The following is a 17,502-nucleotide window of genomic DNA, read 5'->3' as shown; positions in this document are numbered from 1 at the left end:
GGAAAGGGAAAGGGAAAGGGAAAGGGAAAGGGAAAGGGAAAGGGAAAGAGAAAGAAAGAGAGAAGGAAAGGGAAAGGGAAAGAGAAAGGGAAAGGGAGAAGGAAAGGGAAAGGGAAAGGGGAAGGGGAAGGGAAAGGAAAAAAGGAGAGAATAAGGACGGGAGGAAGGAAAAGAGACTGTAAGTTCTAGGTTTTTTGCTAAGTCAGTGCAGATTTGATCCTATATCCTACCTTCTATAATAATGGATGATGAAATCAATAAGCCTAAGAGCACCCTGAGATGTAAAATAGCTTGTGAGGAGCTCCTCTGCACCTGGAGCGTTCCTCAATTCAGACCCTTTGCTCTCTTCATTCCAGGAATGCCTTATTTCTATCCTGTCTTAGTTCAGGCTGCAATAATACAAATATCATAGACTGGGTGGCTTAAACAACAGAAATTTATTCCTCACAGTTCTGGAGGCTAGGATCCAAGTTCAAGGAGCCAGCCAGTTAGGTTCCTAGTGATAGCTGTCTTCTTGGTTTACAGATGGATGTCTTCTTACTGTGTCTTCACATGCCAGAAAGAGAAGATACAAACTCTCTCATTGTCTCTTCTTATAAGGGCATAAATCCATCTCCCAAAGGCCCCATCTCCAAATGCCATCACATTGGGGAATCAGGATTTCAACATATGGATTTTGGGGATATACAAACATGTAGTACAAACCACATCCCATGGGGCCTGGTGGTCCCTTTCAAATCCCATCTCTTCTGATGACTTGAGGCCACATCAACAGCCCTGTCTCTCTCCTTCTGGACTCTCCTCTTGATCCCCTTGGTGTTTAATCCTGTATAGCCTTGCTTTGCAGCATATGTAGAATCCGTGTGCTTGGTTTATGTTCCCAAGTTAAAGTGTAAGTAGCCCAAGTGAGAGTGTCTGCATTTTGCATTTCTTTCCCTTTCTTGAGGTGCTTCAGCACTGTACAAAATATCTGTTGATTCATTCAGTCAGTCATAACACGTCCATTGAGCACCAGTGCCTGATGCTGAGGAATAGTCGTTGATGGATTTGGGAAACCTAAAGATTGGGATTAATTTAAGGGGAATGCCAGTTGAATTTCTGGAAAATAGGAACAAGAAAATATTTTTACTGAAATGCCCATTTCTCATTGCTTGCATGCTCATTTCTATAAGTGGAATGAGGCTAAGATAGTTTGGCCCAGGGAAGGGCCTTGAACAGCTGTTTTACTGAATAAATAAGAGACTGCCAAATACTAACAGCAGCTTGCATTTGCAGTATGTAAACTTTTCAGACTGCTTTCCCATCCATTAGCATAACTTATCGAGTATGTTTCTTAAGTGAGGGCATCTAAGTACTTGGAAAGAATCAGAGTTTTAAGTGTTTCTCTGTCTACATGATTATGTCTAACCATCTTTTATAGAAGATGGTCGTGTAAAATTTAACCCAGACTTTTTCTTACAAATTCTGAACGAGCAAAAGCTTAAATCTTCCTATAGAACACTGAATTCCATCCAAGTGCTGAACAAAACACAGCGTCAGACAAGGGTGTTCCATAGCTTTCCACACTGGCCTCCAAACATGTTCCTGTATTAACAATGGACATGTATCTTTCACTCTGTTGAGCCAGTCATTGAAGACTATTAGGAAAGCCTAACTCTTCTCACAAAATGTGGAACATCTAACACAAAGAAGAATCATGTCATTCCAACATTTTCCTTTTAAAGATTTGGAGGAAGGGGCACCTGGCTGGGTCAGTTGGAAGAGCATGTGACTCTTAACCTCAGGGTTGGGAGTTAGAGCCCCATGTTGGGTATACAGATTACATAAATGAAATCTTTTAAAAAAAATAATAAAGACTTCATGGAAGTATCAGATCTCCCTCTGTCTTTAAAACATATAGTTCTGTTTTTAGTTGTGGTTTTGTTTTGGGTTTGTCTTTGGTGGGAGATTGTAGAAGGCAAGCAGAAAGAAGACGGGAAGTAATAGTATCTCAGAAACCAGAAATGGCTAGATGGATTTTAATTTCACAGAAACCTATTTTAAAAAGGCATTTTATAACTGGACTTAAAATAAACTGAAGTGAAAATGTAATACTATGTACTACACTATCTCAAAATAAAAATAAATTAACAACAGTAAGAAAGTTAAATCCTGACAAGAAATTATTCTACTGTATCTAAAGAGAATAGACATATTGCAAATAGTGGCCTAACATTCACTGCATTGTGGCTTTTCATCCATTAAAACAATAGTTAAGGATGACAAGTCTTTGAGGTTAGCTCCCCACTGTAATGCCCCAGAGACAAGACTTTGGGGGGATTCCACAAAGGTGCAAACTATTAGCTCCCTCTTCAAAGATCATCTACAGTGCTATCACAAAGCAGGACCAGCTCTCCAGAGATGGAGTCTTGTCTTACCAAATGCTCCCCAAACAGTCTCTGTGCCTAATTTCCCAATCAACAGTGATTAAGACTGTTTATCTCTAAATCTTTCATCAGGTTCTTCAACCACAAGTAGAATATGTAAAGTTTTTGCTTCAGAAAAGTTCTCTATTTTGAAAGCATGCTTCCCTCTACTCAGTAAGAGCAAATGACCCATGTAGGCTGAAGTGAATATTATAAGTAAAGGTAACTCAAGAAAAGTTTGCATGCGGACCTGAGAAAAGTCTAAGAAGGGTCTATTAGATCCAAATATCAATTGTAACATTGTTCATGCTGAGGAAGTTTTTATTTTGAAAGACGTTGTTTTTTTGTTTTTTTAATTTGGAAACCCAGCAATTATCTGGAATGAAGAAAGAACTAACACTCAGAACATTTGAATTCAAAAACATTTGGAATATAAAAGATATCTGGCATTTCAAAGCCAAATGCCCACAGCTCTGGGCTCCAAACAGTTTCCATAGAGGTTCAAGATAAAGGAGATTGTGAAGGGAGACAGGATTGCCCCAGGTGAATGAGGATCGGAATAAGTGAAGAAAGCCCATAGAAGTGATTGTGTGAATGTGGTCACATCACTCTTAAGTTAAAGCATCTCCCAGCTCTCCATTACCTACACTGTGCTTCTTATGTAGAGTCAAGTCCCCAGGATAGGAATGGCAGGTGATGTTCGGGGGAGGGAGGGAAGGGGGCCCGGGGGAGGGGGGATGCAAGCCCACAAGGGACACATCGGAGTGAAAGTTCCAGAAGGCCCCACTCCATAATATCACCTAGAAGTTTTCAATAAATACTTGTTGAATTGTGAGTTATCAACCTGACATAGTTTCTTGAGACATCAAATTTAAGTGAAGATTTAGAGAAAAAGTCCTTTTTCCATTAAAACAGATATATTAACAAACTGCAGGATTTGTAAAACTTTTTAAGATAACTTGTATATACCAAGATGTGTAGTTTCAAGATGTGTAGTTTCAAACAATAGAAACAAAGTCTAACTAATTTAAGCAAATAATAAATTTATTAGAAGGCTTACAGAGTAACGTAAAGGGATAGACAATCAGACATGAGGCTCTGAGGCTAAACCAGTGCTCAGAACTGGTCTGACATGGACATTTCTGCTACCACTGAGAAATCTGTATTTCTTTTTTTTTTTAATTAATTTTTTTAAGTGTTTATTTATTTTTGAGACAGTGCAAGAGACATAATGCAAGCAGCCGGAGGGGCAGACAGAGGGAGACACAGAATCTGAAGCGGGCTCCAGGCTCTGAGCTGTCAGCCCAGAGCCTGATGCAGGACTTGAACTCACAAACCATGAGATCATGACCTGAGCTGAAGTCAGACGCTTAACCGACTGAGCCACTCAGGCGCCCCAGGAATCTGTATTTCTGATGTTGCTGACTCTAAGACCATTGGGTTATTATTTTACCTTTTAAGGAAAAAAATAAATAATAATGCTTATCAAACTCACAATGGTGATTTTAAGGAGTGTCCTGATTTCAGCAATATTAAAATTTGGGTAATATGTGAATCATAGGATTGATTAAAAGTGGTCACTCCTCCAGCATGCAATACTCACATCATTCACATCACACACTAGCGACAGGCTGTGACCATGACCACTGCACACAGCCTAGATCTCGTCTTTTGCTGTGTGCACTCCCACCTCAGGTTCTGCCCATGTCCTAGCTGAAAAGGAGGCTAGAAAGGCAAGTACTGGCATTTCAGCTTGTAGAGTGGGGCAGGAGGGAACAGATCTTGCTTTTTTCCCTCCTATGGGAACATTTTCAAGCACAAAAACAGAGTTCAGATGCTGGGCAGCCAAAAAAGAATGACAAATATCCCCAATAGGGAGATTTCAAAGAAACTCCCTCTTATGGTAAAAGTTCAGTTTCCTCTGTGGTTAGAACTCAGAAGCCGAGAAAAATGTTTGAGAAGCACCAGAACAGGAAAACTCTTTTGGATGGGATCTGAGGCCTTTACAATCCAGCCTAGTTCTGTTCCAGTTTAGTATCCAGCACCCCACCCTACACCTGCCCCGTGTCCAGGGATGACGGATTAGGAGGCAGCTCCACAACCATTGCCATTATCACTCAGGTCTCCACTCGTGGTGTGTTCCCTCAAATTAGAAAACCTCCCCCTTGCAATTTTTCTGGACTTGAATAACTCCCATTTCACACCCTGGACTCAAACTCAGCACTTTGTTATCTTTAACCCCCATCTTTGTTATCTCTTAGCATATTTTACATGTCTCCACTGTTAAAAGAAGGGGGCTCCACTCAACAAGTGACCAAAAAACTGAATTTATTGCTTGCTAAAGCAAGGGAGAGTGGCACGTCAGCATACAGGGCCCTTGAGCAAAGCAGAGAACGCTGATCTTCTACAGGGGTGGGAGATGCTTCCAGCTCAGGGGCTGGGAGACATCCAGGAGGTGGCATGTTTAGACAGCAGGGGACCTTCAGCTGCAGAAGCAGAGGTGGAGTGAGGATGTTGCTGACTGGCTGACCTGCAAAAGCACATCACTGGAGTTAAGCTGTTCGTGACTGTCTGGCTGTACTACTGTGTGTGTTGGTGGGTGTGGGGGCTGCTGTCACTGATGGGCGAGTTGACAGAAGCATGAAAGACTGCTGCCACAGCTATGAAACAGGTTCTGATATTTACTGGTAACCACAGAACAACTGGTCTCTCCCTAAAAGGATAGGAACTTCTCACTCTTACAACTGGGACAATACATTAGGACACTAATAGCTAGCATTTTAACATTTACTGAGCTCTTACTATAGACCAGGCATTCCAGTAAGTATTTTACAAGGATTATCTTATTTAATTATTGGAACCTGATAGGTGGGTGATATTATCCCTCATTTCACAGATGGGGAACCTTACGAGCCTCACTGGGATCCAGGTACAAAGAGGAAGGCAGTCCAGGCTGTGCTCTTATCCAGCGCTCAGTAAGGACTCCGCTGACTGTTGCTGCTGTCACCCCAATGACAGTACACTCACCTCAAGAACAAGCACCAGCTTTCCCCTCCTTGTGCCCACAGCTACACTGACTGGTTCAGGGCCTCTCATACAGAGGCATCCTCAACATCTGTTGTCACAGAAAGAGAGAGAGGGTCCTGTATCATCTATTAATTCAAAATCTGATCTGAAGGTCAATAAGCTCTGTATCTTGCCATCTAGCCATGGCCAAAGTCAAGAACAAAACCATCACCCTGTACAAACTGTCAAAGACACTTGGCATCCATGATGGTAAGAAAGCAAGTCTTAAGAGAATACATTCTACCTGGTTTCCCCTACTTCATAGACAATTCTCTATCCTTGATGCAACGGCTAAGTCTAAAAGTTGGTTATCAACTTGCCCAGCTCCCTCAGGTGACAACGTTCCAGAAGCCTAAACACCAGCTGCAGAAAACTAGCAGCTGATTATTTTGCCACTTGCTGCTCATGTGCAGGACTGCCCCAATCACCACTCCTAAGAACAGCGCTTCCATACCACCTGAAAAACAAGAAGTCATATAAAACATACCAAACCACATCCAAACCACAGCACTCAGCTGACAAAAGCCCTGTCATTAATGACAAAGATACATTGTTAAAATATGTTTCCTTCCACCACTCCTCAACAAGTACAGTAAGAAATCCCTCTGCAATTTATTCCTTTGTTTAAAATTATGTATTCTTCTTATGGTGCCTGGGTGTCTCAGCCAGTTAAGCATACTTCTCTTGATTTCCATTCAGGTCATGATCTCACAGTTTTGAGTTTAAGCCCTGTATCGGGCTCTGCACTGACAGTGTGGGGCCTCTCTCTCTCTCTGTCTTTCTCTCCATCTCTCTCTGTCTCCCTCTCTCTGCCCCTCCTTTGCTCACGCTCTCTTTGTCTGTCTCAAAATAAGTAAATTAATTAAAAAAAACTAAAAAATAAAAAAAAATTATGTATTTATCTTATCCCAACCAATGAGAAGAATGTTTGATCACTTTTTCTCCTGAGCCCAGTTAGATCTTATCCTCCAAGGCCCCAGACACATTCACAATCTGTGGTAACCTATTCAATGTGTGTTTTGAAGTACACACAAATGTTTAATCCATACCCAAATCAACAGAAAGCATAAATCAATTTTAATACAACTGTAAGAAGTTATACCTAGGAATATTGTTCAGTCACTCAATTTATGTGGCCTTGAGTAAGTTACTGAACTTCTCTGTGCCTCAGTTTCCTCATCTGTGTAAAAGAATAAGAGTACCAGAACCTCATAGGGTGGTAGTGACAATCAAATGAATTATTATAGGCAGCACTCAAGACAAGGCTTTGCACATGATGAATACTCTTAATATGGTGTTGTATACTTGGACGCTGCTGAGAGTAGATCGTATGCCTTCTCACCACACACAAACACACACACACACACACACACACACACACAGAGTTAACTATGTGAGGTGCTGGATATGTTAATTATCTTGATCTTGGTAATCATTCTATACCATGTATGTATATCAAATCATCACATTGTACACTTTAAATTTATACAATTAATTTGCCAGTTATTCCTCACTAAAGTTAAAAAAAAAGGCAAGGCTATTTATGTGCATAGTCATTACTATAGAAGTTATCATTACAGCTCTCCAGGTGTGACTCAGAAGGTCTGAGCCAGGGCTATAGCAGTAATGCTGACAAGGAGAGGACTCATGAGAAAGATATCCGGAGCTTGAGGATAAAGCCTTCAATGTCTAGCCTTCACTAGCCACGTCCAAAAATCAAATAAGATTGGCATGGTGCCAACCAAGCACAGGACTAGAGAACATTTTAATGTATATCCAGAAACTTCCAATTATCCAACCATTTTGTGTAATGAACTGCTTGACCCCCTGCCTTGCTCCACCTCTAGAAGAGTCCGTCTGATGCTTGGCCTGTGTTAAGCTTCAGGTCTCCCAGGGTCTGGGCTGGTTCTGTCCTCTGTCAAAGGAAAGGAAATGCAGCCCAGGTAACACAAAAACAGATGTTCTGTTTTTATTATGTCTGCCTTGTTCCTGTCCCCAACCCCTACTCTGTACCCCTCTGTAGTAATGGGATCTCAGTCACTCTGTATCCACATGGCTCTCTGCCCTGTCAGTCTGCTTAGTGCCCCATGTTCTCCCAGACTCTCACTGGGACGCTTGGAGCATTGGGCAGTCAGCCAATACACAGTCTAACTATTGGAAGCCCCTTGTATTAGCTTCTAGAACTATTAAAACAAATTACTATAATTTGGTGGCTGAAAACAAAAGAAACATATTATCTCATAGTTGTAGAGGCCAGAGGTTCAGAACCAAGGTGTAAGCAGGGCCACACTCTCTCTAAGGCTCTAGGGAGGAATCCTTCCTTGCCTTTTCCAGGTCCAAGTGGCTCCTGGCAGTCACTGGATTGTGGCAGCATGACTCCAATCTATGCCTCCATCTCCACATTGCTTTCCTCCCTGCGTCCCTCTGTGTCCATTCTTTTTCTCATAAGGACACCAATCATTGGATTCACGGCCCACCCAAAATCCACAATGATCTCATCCAAATTTTTACCTCACTTACATCTGCAAAGACCATATTTCCAAATAAGGTCACTTTCTGAGGTTCCAAGTGAACGTGAATTTTGAGAAGACACTATTCAATATAGTATGCTCCTCCAATTAGCAAGAGGGGAAATACAGGCCCCCTTGGGGACACACAGTCCAGCAGCACTGATGAGACACCACATGACTGAGCCTGGTTTGGCAAATCAAGCAAAATTGATGAATGGTTTTGCCTAAGAATGGATATTAGCAGTTTAGGAAGCAAATGAAAAGACCAGGTCAGTGTGCATAAGACAGGCCATCTCTGAAATAGAACATAGGTCTCCAAATCGCTAAAGCTGAAAAGTTGACATTCAAATCATTAATTTTGAAATAAGGAAGACAAAAGATAATTTGTATGTGTGTTAAAGACATAATCTTTGGTTTTATTTGCAATGGAAAAACCTCCTTTAAAGAATACAACATTAAAAGGCTCTGAGATAAATCACATTTAGCAATTAGCTCATGAGTAAATAAGAGGAAGCCAAAACAAACGAACTTCAAAAGTACCCTAGTTAGCGCCAAAATGTGCTCAGAGTTACAGCACTGCAATCAGACTCTAACAAATTCTAGATGTGTCATTTTGGAAATTTTAACCAAATAATAAAACTTTCTATGACAGGAAAATAAAATAATGCTCAAGTATGTTTGCATCTACTGTATTTTCTGACTTAAAAAAAATCTTTAAAAATAGCATCTGCAAAAACTTTCATTATTTTATGAACTAGAGTTTTATCTTCTATGCTCAGAGATTAGATCCCTGTCTCTTTTTCAGCATGAGCTCCCTGCTGCCCCTTCATCTGATGCCTACCTCGAGCCTGCCCCAGTCTTTGCATAGAGTTGATTACTCGTGGGGGACTCTATCTGGGCTTCTTACTTGTCTCTAATCCAGGAGACCCCCAGGTTACATAGGCTACAACAGAGCTCACCAGATTCCTACCCTGTACATGGCCCAGGAGAGGCTTTAACGTTCAGATGCTGATTCCTCCTGACACTTCATCACATTAAGAACCGATCACTGAGCTCCCATCTTGCTGTTTAGCATGAGGTAGAAGTGGGATAGAGATTTAATAGGGTATCTTGTTTTCTTGTCCAGTTCCACCTTAACATTTCACATCAGGCAGAAAAGGTTCCAGCTGTCAAAGTCTTTATTATTAATCAGTAAAATAATAAACAATATTTTTAAAGGAGCCCTAAATCATTAGTATATGCCTGTGTTTTATTTAGAGCTAAACTAACTCAGTCTTTTGTTCAGTGTTTTTGTCCTTCAGAGAGAGCAATATTCAGATCTTCAGGGGACCCGGCTGTCTGGTTCCTAATCAAGAGTGAGTTTCAGTCTGTGGCAATGCCCAGGGAGAAACAGACAGAGGCAAGAGGTTGGCAGGAACCACATCCTTCTGTGGATCCACAAGCACAACATTTAATGATTTTCCCTGGTGTTTTTAAGTCTGGAAGTTTTTATACTTCCAGTATAGTTAGTGTTTTCTAGAGTAAAACGCACTAAAATACAACCACACCCCCACCACACTGAGGTACTGATTGAAAGAGCTTTAAAGTTTGATGGTATTCTTTTGGTTATTTAATTTTAGTTACAGCTGAAAAGCCTAAAAATATAACATTGGAATGGCCTTTCCTATTGGAAATTTCCCTGACGCATGCAACATTACTAAGCCAAGCAATCATAATATTATAGTTTGGGGTGTTAATGAACAAAAGAAGCAGAGTTGAGCATTTTTGTTCCTGCAAAAAATCCCCTAATTGTGGCTACAACTGATTAAGCAGTAAAAGTCGCAGAGGGCTCAGTTATAAAAACAAAAACAAAAACAAAAAAAAGATTCATAACAAAACCAAGCTGGGCGATGTTGGGTGGGAAAGCAAAGTTCCATCATGACTCAAAGACCACCAGTTACCTGTGTCTGGACGCAATCACATAATAAAATAATACTCAAAATAGTCAAGCCATCCTTGTGTGTGACACTAGCCTCAGTCTAGAGCAGCAGTTTCCAAGGCAGCAATCCCTTGTCAGGCCACTTATTTCCAGTAGAATTAATGCCCAAAATACGACACTATTGTTGTCTGTGTCTTCCATCAGTTACACTGTTTTTGATCATTTTAACACCAAAACTGACTAATCAATGTCAGGCTTTCTGTGGACTTAATAACAGCAACTGTTCATGGCAAGTAGGGGTCAGTGGGATAAATTGTCTGCAGACTTCAAAGGGCAGATTTTCAAACATTTTTGCCATTGTATCCAATTTTTAAGGTTTTAAGGCTTTAAGCCTAAAGAGTAGGCTGCTTTTTCCAGGGTGTTTCATGCTGTTCAGATGCTAAAAAGATATAAAATAATTACTACAATTTGTCACCTACACTGACTTCCTATTCCTTCTTTTACTACTCTAGAAGGACTGAAGTAAAAGAAAGATCCTAATGCATCAGGCTACATGGGCACAACTGGTTACTTCTACCAAGTTGAAGGTAAGTGAGGTCAGATATTCTACCAGGTGAAGGTAAATGAGGTCAGATGTGCATGTAATTCATTCTTGATACAGTCGCCAAATTTAGTAAATAAAAACACAGCCTGTCCAGTTAAATTTGAATGTCATACAAACAATAAATAATTTTGCAGCATAAGTATGTCCCATGTAGATACTTGTTTACACAAAACTCCCATTCCTATTCCAAACAATATCTACATGGGACATACTTAAACTACAAAATTATTCCTTGTTTATCTGAAATTCAAATTTAGCTGGGCATCCAATATTTTTTCTGGCAGCTACATGTCTTACAAAATATGGAGCCTAAAATTGTAGGCTTGAGGTTGATATGTTATGTCTCAGTCCCAAAGTGATATTTAACCATGTTTGATAAAGTTTGGATTGGCAATTCTTAGTTACCCGAAATGTCACTTCATTATGTTTCTGCTATCCAGACTTCCCAGCTTTGCTTCCAAGCTCCAAAACAGGCTGTCGAAGTCCCTGCTAAACTGTGTTCTTTGCCTAAAGAACACTCTGCTCTTGGATAAATATCACCAAGTACATAAGGATGTGAATTTGCATATCTGTGTGTATGCAGAAACTCAGCTTCCACATCTGACAATATCCAAATCGTCAAATCTACTTTCTATAGGAAGTATTATTTTTGGATGAGATTTTAAAATGCCTCTTAATCACAGAACCACAAGTTTAGCTGGCATAAGCCAAAGTCACTACATTCTTATGACAAGAGTAAAACCATAATTATTCCTAAATAAAATAATAAAATTGTAAACTCTGAAGTTTCATTTGGCTATACAGAAAAAAAATCAATTACTAAACATATCTTTTTCCTGATAATAATGAAGCAGGTGCTTAATTGAAGGGGTGCTTGTCTAAAATTCCAATTTCTGCTCAAAGCAATAACAGTATGTAAGTCCTTTGGTGATACTTCATTAACCTAATTAATGTTCTTCTTCTTCTTCTAGTACTTGACATTAATAACAATACCTCAGTACTGTGAAGGACTAGAAGAGAAAAATACCAATTAACTTCTTGCTTGAGGTTATATGCTAGTTTGAGTAGAAGATGTGGAAGTCATTAGTGCTGCTGGCCAATAATTCATTCCTCAACCCCCATTAGAATACATTATAAGATTGTACTTCCTAATCCCTTCTCTCATACATTTGTAGTTATGGGAGAAGCACATGACCAGCTCTGGCCAATTATTAAAGAATGTAAATACTATATGCTGACTTAGGCCTGAAGCTTCTAATTATTGGTGCAGAACCCTCCAGGACTCTCTTTTCTCTCTGACTTTGAAACCAGCAATGGTCAAGACTCTGATTGCTCCATTAGTCTGGGTCTTTAATTGACTGCCATGATCAGACACTTCCTGGTGACCAATGAGGATATCTAGTGTGCAAAAAATGTTGTTTTTTTTTTTTTTTTTTAACTACTACCTATTTTTGTTAAAACTCTTAGGGTTTTAAGCTGTTATTGCAGCATAGCACAGGCTGGTCTAACTCAGGGGAAATGCAATTTTTGAGGCTTTAGTGCATATAAAACATTTTATACACAATTTTTTATCCCCCTAAAACTTGAGTGTTTAAGTTTAAATCATTATCACTCTTTATACTCAACAAACTCTTAAGGTAGGTTCAAAATATCATCTCTTCTTTACAGATGGAAAACAGACACTTAAAGAGCTGATCAGTAAAAGCTTAAAGTCATAGAGAAAGTAAGTGGCTGAGAAAGAATTTGAACCCATATCCATCTGGACCTATAGACCATACTTTTCACTACCTCCCTATACCACCACTCAACTCTTTTGCTCTGGGATTTATTAAAGAAAATTTCTACATAGTAGAGGGAGCAAGACTTGGAACTCCACAGAGGGCCAGCAGATGCCAATAAAGACAAAGATGTCCTATGGATGTTACTCTTCATTCCATGCATTGGTAGGTCTTGACTATGGGCTGAATTTATAAGGCTATATAATGCTAAAAGCCATCTTTGGAACAATGTCATGAAAATCGGAAGTTCTTTAATTCAGAATTTATTTATCTATGCAAAAGATACAGAGGAAGAGGCATAACAGGACAATTTTAAGAGCCATTCTATGTGGGAGCCATCTGCATACCCATAAATATTCCAGGCAGCATAAAAGTAGAGATCAGTTCTTGCCATTCTCTGCTGCTACACTCAAAAGAACCAACATCACCAATACCTTCTTCATTTTTTAAGGAGAATTTTGTAACATCCATTATAGGTAAAATATCATTTAGCTAAAGGAGACCTGAGTTCTACAATGTCAAAGTTTCAAATTTTCCATTGCTTGTAAACTTGTCTCAAACCAGTTAGTTACATTGTTTTGAACACAAACTCCACCTGAGTGACATTTTTTTTTAACTTTTGAGATTTAATGCCCGGGCAAACAAGTCACATCACTTAGTTCTAAGATTCCTTCATGTCAGTATTTAAGCAGCATATTTGTATATTTCAAAAAAAAAAGTAAAAGTTATTTTACAGACATTCCAGGTTCCTTCCTAAAAATATCTTTCTTCATCAACTCAATCATTTAACAACAGATTTGTTGTTAATTCAAAGAGGAGTATCAGACTCTAATACACTATGAGAAACCAAAAATCCAAGCATCAGCTCAGATGGTCTCACTTTGAAGGACTGAATATTTCAGATTTCTGTTCCCCTGAATCTCAGCAATTTTACTTAGAGGAGTAAAGGAGAACTTGGAAAACAAACCCAGAGGACTATCTTTCTTTATGACCAGTAAAGGACATTCCAAAAAATCCATAACAGGAATTGAAGTAAAACCTCCATGCTGCAGCTGCAACACCATGCAAGAAAGATAATACAACACAAACTCATGAGTCAAAACAATTATCTGAGGCCCATTGTTAGGATCACAATGAATTCATCCTTTTGACACACTCTAAAAAGTAAGCCCTCAGAGGCATATTCAGAACTTAAGTCTTCCTTTCACTAAAAAGCAAGTGAAAATCTAGTTGAAGTTCATTTTAGCTTTCTGGTGCTCTCAATTTCAAAGTCAATCAGCTGTATTGGTTTTCTTGCTTTACAGTTTGCACTTACTTAGTGTTTCAGTAATATATTAAGAAAAATGTACATAAAAGAGAGCTATAATTTGAACAGAATCTTAGTTCCTTTGGTGGGAAAATGACTCAGAATTAACTATTGTCTCTTAATTTAGAGTCTAACACAGAAAGAATTAGAAGTATACTCTCCAAAAGCAGAAATATAGTAAATACTTCGTAGTTAAGTTATTTTGCCCAAAAAAGTGTTTAGGGGTTTTTCATTTCTGCAGAAACATTAAAATGCAAATTTCACAATCAGACCTGGATCCCTTTCCAGCCTCTTAACACATCTACTGGAGCCAAGTGGAGGAAACCTAATGCTGATGTACACCAGACAGAACAGCTGGTCTCCCCAGGAAGTAGATTAGCAGTATGATTGCAGTACACAGATCACTGCAGAAAAGCTTGCTGTATAGCCTGCTAGTTTTTGTCTTCTGCTAAAATAGCCACCAGAGGGGAGGGCAGAAAGTTGGTGCATCGCCTGATGCCAGCTGGTAGGGAGTGAAGATGATAAGACTTATTCTACCAATGCTAGATCTACATGCCTTCTGGACAGTTATGAGGTCCAATACAGGAAGTTGGTTCTGTTAGTCAAGTCCAATCATCCCCAAATCAGGTTGTTAGGGATTAATATTATAGTAATATGGAATTCTTTTTAATTTTTCACAAAATATTATAATAATCTATTACTATGCTTATTTTAATCAGTAGGAGAATGTCAATAAATATGGATTTTTATTAAATAGTGGGTTTACACATTTTTATTGAATAATAAGGGAAATGTGAATACTAGGAATTAATGTAAGACAAACAGTTCCAGAAAAAGGTAGATATTATACCAAGAACAAGAAAGACTGATCAAGACTGGTGGTGGTCACACACAATAAACAGAAAGTATGTGTGGAGGGAGCCTGATAATAAATCAACCCCAAAGTTTTCCAAGATGATGAATTACCCAGATATACTAAAGGGGAGAGATGAAACTTTCAGAGATCACTGTTATTCATAATGAGATATAAGGAACAACTACATTTTTTATTGAGATAAAAATTACTTATAACATTATCTTAGCTTTAAGTGTACAACATAATAATTCAATATATGTATATATTGTGAAGTGATCACCACAATGTCAAGTTAACATCCATCAACACACATGGTGACCAATTTTTTTTCTTGTGATGAAGACTTTTGAGATCTACTCTCTTCACAACTTTCATAGTCACCATGCTATACACTATACCCCTAGGACTTATGTATTTTCTATTTGTAAGTCTATACTTTTGACCACCTTCACCCATTTCATCTACCCCCCTCATATTTTATGTAATATATCACAAAATATTACAGTATATGTAATCTATTGCCTTCAATCAGTTCTCCTCCCCAGAAAGAGTAATAAAGTACTTTGATAAGGAGTTTCTGCTTTAACACAAACTCACAAGTCCTATTTTAGCCTCAAGTGAATCATATCAATGAACTCTGGTATTAGCATCAATAAACGCTGACCTTCCAGGAGACAAGTCATTAAATGGTTCCTTTCCAACCTATTCTTTTTCACAGCTCCCTGTTTAATGAAGACAGGGATAAACAAGCAGGAAGGAAAATTGCAATTGATCCTGGTTCAAATAAATAGTCTCCTTATTTCAAATATCTTAACTTCTTTGAGAACATTCTTGCATTGTCTTCCTGATTCCTGGACTTTTATTGGACTAGCAAATATACTTAAAGCATTCTTCTTTTAAATCATTCATATATAGTGGGTGTAAAACTATAATCAATCATTCATACCTGCAAAAAAACCTCAGATTCTGTTATTTTACCCAGGGTTCCTCAGAGAAATGGCAAGGCCAGGATTAAAGAAAGGTTGCTCATAGTGAGATTTGAATCTAATCCTCTGGAAGTAAAATTTCTGAATCTGACTTTGGGATTGGTAAGAAAGGTACAAAAGATTAAAATTTCCAATGGCAACCCTCTGCCTCCTTCTCCCTTCCACATACTCCCATTCCCAACCTGGTTAGGATCAGATTGAAGATTCACGCTGGGGTGCTGAATACAAACTTTGTGACAAGAGAGCCCAAAATGGCAATAGGTAAACTCTTAAAATGGTGCCCTTCAGCTTCAAAGAGCGTTGTTTTTAAGTTCAAGAAGGGTGAGATCACAGAATCTACACAGGTGTTTTTGGGAAATGGTGATCATAACAAACCAGTTAGAACAGTGTATTGATGGTGGCAACAAGCATTGGGCAGAATTCGAAGCATAAGCTTCAGTTCCCCCCAAACAAGTCCAGCTTTACAAACAGAACAGCTGTCTTTACCTCAGTGCATGGTAAATCTGCTTAATGTTACATTTATCCTGTGATTGAAACTCTTATGAAATAGTTCTATCAACTTCTTATATCTTTGTTCAAGTCCACGTGGCATTTTGCCTGATGATATTAGCCAAGAACACTATAGTATTCTCAGGGATAACTGTAGTTATTATTTAAAATGCTGACTTGTAGCGGAGAGGGAAGATGGCAGCGTAGGAGGACGCTGGGCTCACCGCGCGTCCTGCTGATCACTTAGATTCCACCTACACCTGCCTAAATAACCCAGAAAACCGCCCGATGATTAGCAGAACGGAGTCGCCGAAGCCAAGCACAGACGAGAGGCCCACGGAAGAGGGTAGGAAGGGCGGCGAGGCGGTGCGCGCTACACTGACTGGCGGGAGGGAGCCGGGGAGGAGGGGCGGCTTGCCGGCCAAGCAGAGCCCCCAAGTCTGGCTTGCAAAAAGCAGAGGGGCCTGACGGACTGTGTTCCTACAGCAAGCGCGACTTAGCGGCTGGGAGGTCATAAGTTAACAGCTCTGCTCAGAAAGCGGGAAGGCTGGAGGACAAAGGGAAGGAGAGCTGCTGAGCCCCCTGATGACAGAGATCAGTTTGGTGGGGAACAAAGGCGCTCGCCAGCGCCATCTCCCCCGCCCATCCCCCAGCCAAAAGCCCAAAGAGAACCAGTTCCTGCCAGGGAACTTGCTCGCTCCAGGCAAACACCCAAACCTGCGCTTCTGCGGAGCCAAACCTCCGGCAGCGGATCTGACTCCCTCCTGCTGCCACAGGGCCCCTCCTGAAGTGGATCACCTAAGGAGAAGCAAGCTAAGCCTGCCCCTCCAGCCCCTGTGCACCTTGCCTACCCACCCCAGCTAAGACGCCAGATCCCCAGCATCACAAGCCTGGCAGTGTGCAAGTAGCCCAGGGAGGCCACCCCACCCCACAGTGAATCCCGCCCCTAGGAGAGGGGAAGAGAAGGCACACACCAGTCTGACTGTGGCCCCAGCGGTGGGCTGGGGGCAGACATCAGGTCTGACTGCGGCTCCGCCCACCAACTCCAGTTATACACCACAGCACAGGAGAAGTGCCCTGCAGGTCCTCACCATGCCAGGGACTATCCAAAATGACCAAGCGGAAGAATTCCCCTCAGAAATCTCCAGGAAATAACAACAGCTAATGAGCTGATCAAAAAGGATTTAAATAATATAACAGAAAGTGAATTTAGAATAATAGTCATAAAATTAATCGCTGGGCTTGAAAACAGTATAACTGACAGCAGAGAATCTCATGCTACAGAGATCAAGGGACTAAGGAACAGTCACGAGGAGCTGAAAAACGCTTTAAATGAAATGCATAACAAAATGGAAACCACCACAGCTCGGATTGAAGAGGCAGAGGAGAGAATAGGTGAACTAGAAGATAAAGTTATGGAAAAAGAGGAAGCTGAGAAAAAGAGAGATAAAAAAATCCAGGAGTATGAGGGGAAAATTAGAGACTAAGTGATACACTAAAAAGAAATAATATACGCATAATTGGTATCCCAGAGGAGGAAGAGAGAGGGAAAGGTGCTGAAGGGGTACTTGAAGAAATAATAGC

The 17,502-nt window shown here is 40.1% G+C and overlaps 1 protein-coding gene across 1 annotated transcript in view; it reads right to left on the bottom strand.

The window, feature by feature from the left end:
* Positions 1-418: 418 nt before the first annotated feature.
* Positions 419-17,502, bottom strand: part of LOC121025191 (protein FAM13C-like) — a 38,097-nt gene continuing 21,013 nt past the window's right edge. Inside the window, exon 4 of the mRNA XM_040467641.1 lies at positions 419-1,098. Within this exon, the coding sequence (XP_040323575.1) occupies positions 1,075-1,098 (24 nt within the window). The 3' untranslated portion in view covers positions 419-1,074. The remainder of the gene's footprint in view (positions 1,099-17,502) is intronic.

Source organism: Herpailurus yagouaroundi, unplaced genomic scaffold (genome assembly GCF_014898765.1).
Source record: "Herpailurus yagouaroundi ecotype Mexico unplaced genomic scaffold, PumYag 67540, whole genome shotgun sequence".
NCBI classification, from domain to species: domain Eukaryota; kingdom Metazoa; phylum Chordata; class Mammalia; order Carnivora; family Felidae; genus Herpailurus; species Herpailurus yagouaroundi.
The sequence above is the reverse complement of the archived record's forward strand: the minus strand, read 5'-3'. Positions and strand labels throughout refer to the sequence as shown.